This window comes from Chenopodium quinoa, unplaced genomic scaffold, assembly GCF_001683475.1.
Source record: "Chenopodium quinoa cultivar QQ74 unplaced genomic scaffold, ASM168347v1, whole genome shotgun sequence".
NCBI lineage: Eukaryota > Viridiplantae > Streptophyta > Magnoliopsida > Caryophyllales > Amaranthaceae > Chenopodium > Chenopodium quinoa.
Genome location: NW_018745563.1, coordinates 20,827 through 28,415, shown reverse-complemented (window position 1 = coordinate 28,415; position 7,589 = coordinate 20,827). Strand labels below are relative to the sequence as shown.

General features: G+C 34.1%; 1 protein-coding gene across 1 annotated transcript; it reads left to right on the top strand.

Moving 5' to 3' along the window:
• The first annotated feature begins 2,220 nt into the window (after positions 1–2,220).
• Positions 2,221–3,303, top strand: LOC110716203. Its single transcript, XM_021894824.1, has one exon. It carries the CDS (start codon positions 2,221–2,223, stop codon positions 3,301–3,303), a length of 1,083 nt encoding a protein of 360 aa, XP_021750516.1.
• Positions 3,304–7,589: the final 4,286 nt, after the last annotated feature.

Genomic DNA, 7,589 nt, shown 5'->3' with positions numbered 1-7,589 from the left:
TTTTTTTTAAACAAATAAAATAGTGACATGTGTCACTGTGGACCACATTTAACGGAATTTTTTAACGGAAACCGTTAAGTGGTGGTAATACCAAATTTTTGGAAATTTGTATGGTGTTAATACCCATTTTTTTTGGAGGTATTAAAAACCATTTTCGTGTTTTTAGCAGGTGTTAAAATCTAAAAATAAAATTCGTTTTAGCATAATTTAAAAGGAGATAAATTTTAGAATATACTTTAATTGAATAAAAAAATAAATAAATTCACATCTAATATTACTGTTATATTGTACTTGTATGGAGTAGTTTGTGATATTCTAAAGTAACAACCAATTTTCAGGAACGGTAACCAACAAAGTGTTGGCTCACTTGTTAAGGTTAGGTTCGAGTCCTACCATATGCGAGTACTTAGGGGTAGGGATTCATTTACACTCCTATCTACTCCCAAGTGCCTTGTCTGCAAATACCGGAACAAAAAAAGCCGTGAAAGTTGAGGAGTGGTGAGGGTCCTCCTTACCATTAAAAAAAGAAAAGAAACAGTAGTAATATTTTTTTTTTTATTTTACTGATATAATTACTAATTGATCATTAATTATATATGAGTAGATAATTGATATGACATAGAGATCATCATACTAATAAAACTACAAATTATCGTAAATATTATAAGATTTGATTTGTACTCACTTCATTTATAAATAATTGCTCCACTTTCCTTTTCCGGCCGTTTTTAAATACTTGCTTTATTTTCTTATTTGGCAAGATTTTACAATATATAATTAATTTACCTCACCAAGTGAAACCAATAATATTAATTTCATATTCTCTCTCCTTTAATTTTCTCCACTACTTTTGATTTTTTTAACAATTTTTAATCCTTCCACCAACCTCACTACCTCCATATTTTATTACTTTCTCCAATTTTTCGTAAAACTCCACGCGTGGAAAAATAGAAAAAGTATTTAAAAACGGAGGGAGTATCAATGAAGATCACGTTAAGAGTTGGAATTGGAACCAAAAATTTACTAAATTACACGGGCATTGCTTGAGCAATTTTTTTTTTGAAACAAATTAATTCATTAATAAAAAGCCATCCGGCATCTACAAATGAAATATAAATTAACAAATACATAAAATTGAATCAAATTAGGTTTTCCTTCATCAAAGCTACGATCGTTGAAAAGATCTTGCACTTCGGAGAGACGGTCTAACGATTTGTTGTAGCCGTAAGGATGATTCTCACCTGATTCGCCTAAACGCATTTGAAAATTTGACAACCATGGCGATCTCGAACAAATCTTTATCAAAGAACTGACAATAGGGCATAAGATGATTACTTTTTTTGATGAACCCTACACAAAAACAAACCCTAAACAAAAACAAACAACTAAACTAACGAAAACTTACGACTCCACCATAGGGAGACACTCCACCATAGGGAGACGGTCGAATATCTACACTACTTGTGTAGATTTATTGAAATTCAAATTGCAAAACTAAATAAAATTAAAGGAAAAGGGTTGGAAATAGTCTAATTTGCGAGAGAAATTAGACTATTTCCGGCCTAAACGGCCAAGATTTTGGAGAAACCATAGAAGAGAGGAGGAGAGGAGAGGAGATGAAAGTATGGGTCCGTTTACATTAGGTCCAGTAACAACGTTGGGCATTGCTTGAGCATAACACTAATACTCCGTATTACATTTAAAGTGTAACACTTAAAAGAAAAAAAAAAATAGAGTAATTAATAAAATTGACATGATACTATAGCCAAATTTCTTCACTTTAGAAATCAATCACTTGTAGCCTGGTAGGCTTGTAGCTTCTCTAGTAAGACAAACAGCACCTTACAGCTTTTGAAAAAGAAAAGTTTACACAATCTGAATCACCCAACCGTGCACCATGATTTTTTTTTAATTTTTTTTTTTTTGGAATAGTTAATCAAAAATTATTTTTTCTAGACAAAAATATATTAATGTAGTACAATCACATTATTCAAATACTCTCTTACAGTGACAGCAACGTAACCATAAATAAAATTTTCAAAAATAACAAATTAAAAAAAAAAAAAAATCAATATTTCACAAAATAAAAAGGACAAGCCAAATATCTTCAACCCATGTTTCCCCAAATTTTCTCCGCCAAGTCTCAATCTCACTTCACTCCCACAAAAATCAGATAATTAAATTGAATTTATTATTTTATTTTTTCTGAAAAAAAAGAGGATGAGGTTTTCTTCTAGCTCAAAACCCATATCAAGTCCAGGCAGGACAGAGAAATTCCCACCTCCATTAATGAGGTTTTTGCGAAGCAATGTTGGAAGCCGAAGTAGCAGAAGAAGAACAAGAAAACCACCATTGTTTATGCGTCGAAAGAAAGCTCTTACTTCTTCTTCCGCCATTGAAATAACTCAAGAACCTTCTTCACCCAAGGTTACTTGCATGGGTCAAGTTAGGGTCATAAGGTCTAAGAGTAAGAATAGAAGTTCAACTTCTCAATACCCCAACAAAAAACCTAGCAAAAATAATAATAACAAGAAGAATAATAAGGATACTAATCAGAGTTGTTATTGTTTTCGAAAACCGGGTTTTTGTAAATGGAATTTATGCAAGCCGAAGTTTCCGAAATGGGTTTCGTTTTTCAATTGTAGGAGTGTTAAGGTGCGGACGGATTCATCCAAGTTCGGGTCAAAACGGTTCGAGCAAGAGGAGGGTAATGCTGCTGTTGAGCTTGACGAAAGGAGGGAAAGACAAAAATCAATTTCGATTGAGGAGATAACAACGACGACGATGACCGAAACAACAATACCACCAAAAAATGCGTTGTTGTTGACAAGGTGCAGATCTGCGCCATACAGAACTTCGTCATTAGCGTGTCGTTTTTGGGGGTCGCCGTTAAGAGGAGAGTCAGAAGACACAGAAACAGAAATAGAAAACAGAGTTTCGGGAATTGAAGTGAGCAGAGATTCGACTTCGTCACAATCGAGGGGAGATCGAGACAATAACACTGAAAGAAGACCAAGTTTAAAAAGAGAGGTCGAAATTTGTGCCATCGTTCAACATCAGGGTGTTACCACACCTCATACTAATAATGAGTCCGTAATTGATATATTCAACAAAACATTACCAAAATATGAAAAACACGATGGAGTCGAAGCTGTTGCGAAAGCATTGATGCTAATGAGATGCAAGTCAGAACCAGCTAGAAGAGATTCGGGAGAACTTGATCCATTAAGCTCTGAATTTTGGAGACATCGAAGGTCGGGTAATATTGAATCTAGTACAATACATTCACATGCAGCAGATTGATTCTGCTTAATTTAATAGTTCGAATATACTACTGCAAATGCTACTCCGTATTTTTCTATTTTATTTTAACTTTGGATACTCTTTTTATTATTATTATTATTATTATTTTTTTTTTTTTTTTTTTTTTTTTTTTGGGGGAGGGGGGGGGGGGGGGGGGGGGGGGGGGGGGGGGGGGGGGGGGGGGGGGGGGGGAGGGAACCACTCAAGTTTTTACTTTGTACAGAGTAGTAGAGTACTTCTTCGTATTATTTTAGCAATTCCAATGTTTAGCGAAAATCAATTACAGTAAATTTAAGTCATTAATTTCTTTTATAGTTACTTCCTAAACTAAAGAATTGCAAAAACTACCGAACCTATTTACATGGTAACAAGGAAGATGCGTATGGTAAGTTGGTGACTTATTGCAGTAGCAGAATAGAGTGTCCCCACTCGTGCAATAAAAATTGACTTGCAAAACCGGGTCTGATCAACTGTGCGCTGCCCGCTAGTGTACGCTTTCAGTGTGCTCCCTCACTATGAAGTATTAAGGCCATTTATTGAATTGAATTGAACAAAATTGAACGAAATATTTTATGAGAAAAATAAATTAAGAATTGAACTGAAATGAAAATAAGCTGAAGATAACATGCCTTAAAATTTTAATCTTTGATTGACACATAATTTTAGACATACAATAAGAGGTAAGTTAGGTGTTGAACTACTATCTTCGTTTCATACGGAGTATTATTTTTGCAATAATTAGCCATTTTTCTTCTATTTTATGCTAAATCGTTGCTAATAATGTGATACAGAGGTAGTATTAAAAAAACTACAATAAGAGGTAAGTTAGGTCCCTTTAGAAAAGAAGGTAAATTAGGTGTTAAACCATTGTTATTAAAATCTCGATTTAAATCTTAGAATCTCACGATTTTACGATTTACGTTTGTCATATGATTCAATTTACGATTCTATCCGGTTGTACATATTTCTATTAACTAACGAAAACCTTTGTTGAAACTTAAAGGTTTTGATGATGTTGAACTTAAACTAAGCAAACTTCAAACTAATAAGAGTTCTCTAAGTATTGTGACTAGAACATGTGAAGTTGACTTTGGAAGTGTAAGAGTAACCTAGCTATGAAGACTCATAGAGATCTCAAGGAAAGTTAAAAGAACATAGGGGAAGAGTTCCCTCGCAGGAACTAACTGAGTTCCCTAACAGGAACTTGAAGACAACAAGTTAAAGTGCTGACTTGGTCTGCGTTGAAGGCAGCAAGTTCTATTGGAACTTGGCCAGTGAAGTTCCAGTTCAGAACTGAAGTGCAAGTGACAGCAGGAACTTAGTTCTGACCTGCGTGAAGCCTAAACATCCTAGTTTACAGAATATTGGCAAAACAAATTAATTTTGCTAAGTTTTTATCTTTAAGATTTACTGCAAATATTATTGCTAGGGTTACGCATGAGACTTATTAGAAACGTGACAAAAGAGCTTGGTAAGCTTCTTAAAATAGGAAAGTTTAAAAAGATAAGTTTTTAAGAACAGATTTTCTAAATGATTTACTTCTTAAAAACTGATTATAAAAAAATATATTATTCTTTTTAATAATTTATCTATGATACGTTTCTAAAAGATTTTCTTTAAAATATATTTACTTCAAAATCGTGTTTTGGGATTTTGGTAATTTAACATATTTATCTTTTGAAAGCCCTAATTTCTATACAAGTAAGTCTTGTATAAATTGTAGAACTCCCACTTCATTATTTTTCCATGAGTTTATGCATGGAGAAATGGAAGTGTGCTTAATTGTGTAAGTTTTCCAAATCCATAACTTTTTCATATTAGTTTTGGGTTTAATGCGTAACTTATCTCTCATATACTAAGGGTCTATATTTTGTATCATTGGGTTCTTAGTTGTGTGTGTGTAACTTATCTTTGCATACAGTGTTGTAGGCTTCCTGGTTGAAGCTGAGTGAGAGAGTACTCAGGGAGTACAAATGAATCTAAGTCAGGAACTTAGGTTGGGTAGGATAGGGTCCTACTGTGTAGCAAGTTCAGTTTGGAACTTGTGAGTAAAGGTCTGATTATAATAGGTTTTAACTTGTGTGTTTGCCTTGTTATAGTGAATTTGTTTGGCTTTGGAAATTCCTTAGAAGGGTCGAGGTTTCACTTCCAGTTGGGCCTTAGAAGGTTTCCTTGTAAAATCACTACAACAAAATAAAGCAAAGGTAACAGTGCAAAACCATTGTGTAATATAAAAAAAGTGTTGCCTTGTAGCTAAGGCAACACATATGAGGCGTAGTATATGCTTCCGTTGTCTATTCATAAGGCAACACATTTTGATTAATAGGCAACAATTTTGAAAGCCAAGGTAAAATGATACATAAGAAAACACTTTTTCAAAGACAACGAATGAAAAATGTTGTCATCTAAGGAGACAATTCAAAAATATTTCTAAATGTTGCCACTCCCAAGAATTTAGTAGTTGGTAGGTGTAGACACCTAAAAATGTCTCCCCAAAACCAAACCCAATGATGAACAACCTTTTACCGTCATTATTGGCCGGGTTGAGTATTTATTCTTGGAGTGCTTAAATCCATATTTCCATTTCATAAACCAACCCAATTTATAGCCCATTTCCCCAAAACATAAATTATTTTCCTCTTTTTGTGCCTTTAAACCCAAAATAATTCATTTCGTGTCCTTTAAAATCATTCATTTCATGTCATTTTTATAAAAACGTTAAGTCTAGTTTATTTTGGTCCAAAATCTAGGTCCAATGATTTAATAATTGGATGGGGTTTGAAAAGATCTTTCCAACGATATATTATAATCCCAAATCCGAGTTATAATGAATAAGTTATGACCAAAATACTAAATTGAGCCCAAACCGAACCTAAGCCCACCTTACCTACGACCCAATGATCATGTGGATGGTCCAAAAGCTTTAATCCCATTACTAAATCAATTATGATTAATTAGAAGATTATATAAGCTTCTAAAATATCTTAATTATCCTTTTTTGAAAAGATAAGATTAAAGAGTTTGAAATTGAATAAAAACTTTTCTTTTTGAAAGTCCTAATTCTATTCGAATTGAAAGACGTTCAAAGATAGTCAGATATTATTTTCTTGCCTCATTTTTTTTTATCAAAATCTTATATGGTTGGATAGCCCTTGAAATTATCTTTCCAACGATATATTATAATATCGATTCCGAACAATAACGGAAAATATATGAATGAAATACCAAACTCTATCCAAAACTGACACTGTCCCACTATTTTGGCCACATCTTTTATTCTACAAAGAATTTTAATATTATTTTAATTGGGGTAGAAATTAGATTTCAACAACTTTCCAATAACATATTATTTATCTTATTCTGATTTTTGGATCAAAAGATACGATAAAAAAATCGCAAAAACTACTGTCTATCGGGTTTTATTCAGATGTAATTTGAATATTATCTTAATTCTTCGACCCTTTTTTTTCATTATAAATAGAGGTCAGATCACCCCTTTTTCAATCATCAACATGCTTGATCACAAAATAATTCTCTTCTCCCTCTTTAGCTTAAATACTAGTGTAGACACCCATTTGTGTCTCCCCAAAACCAAACCCAGTGATGAGTGCCTTTCACGTCGAGTCATAATCGAATGAAGTGAAAGTGTGGAAAGTTTAGTGTTACAGATAGTTTTAATTTCTTTTTTCTCTTCTCTCTGTTTTTGAAAACCTATTTTAAGAAAACAGCCAATTCAGTTTGGTTGGTCCATGATATGGGTACTGATTAGGGGATTTTTATCCACCAATCACCATCTGACAAGTGGACCAACCAGGTTCCGCCATGTGTCCTTCACAAAGGCCAACAGGAGCTTGCCACGTGTCAATCACAGATACGTCCTCCATGGACCACTTAAGACACGCCACGTGTCCGCCCATGCCAAATGGGAAAACCGGCCATCAAGGCCCAATTCAGTCTAGAGGCCCGATCAGCCCTAGGTTTACCTTAAACCTAGAGAGTTGCACGCTTCCCAAGGCTATAAATACTCGATTAATCCTCATTAATCAGGGGACCGAATAATTAAGAGATCAAGCAGAGAAGAACAGACTTATTAACGACCGGCTAATCTCGCTAACAACGCAGATTACCAACACTAAGCACTCTCACCTAGAGAGATCTGATTACTTTAATTTCTGTATTGATTACTCCTTAATCAGGTACTAACTTGACCGTTGGAGGCGGAGCTCTCAGGAGTCTCCGTTATTTTGCAGGTACAGGCGTCCGGTTCCAGTCTCGGAATTGTAACT

Coding starts and splice junctions, on each gene's coding strand:
- LOC110716203 (XM_021894824.1), top strand. CDS start 2,221: ATGAGGTTTTCTTCTAGCTCAAAACCCATATCAAGTCCAGGCAGGACA.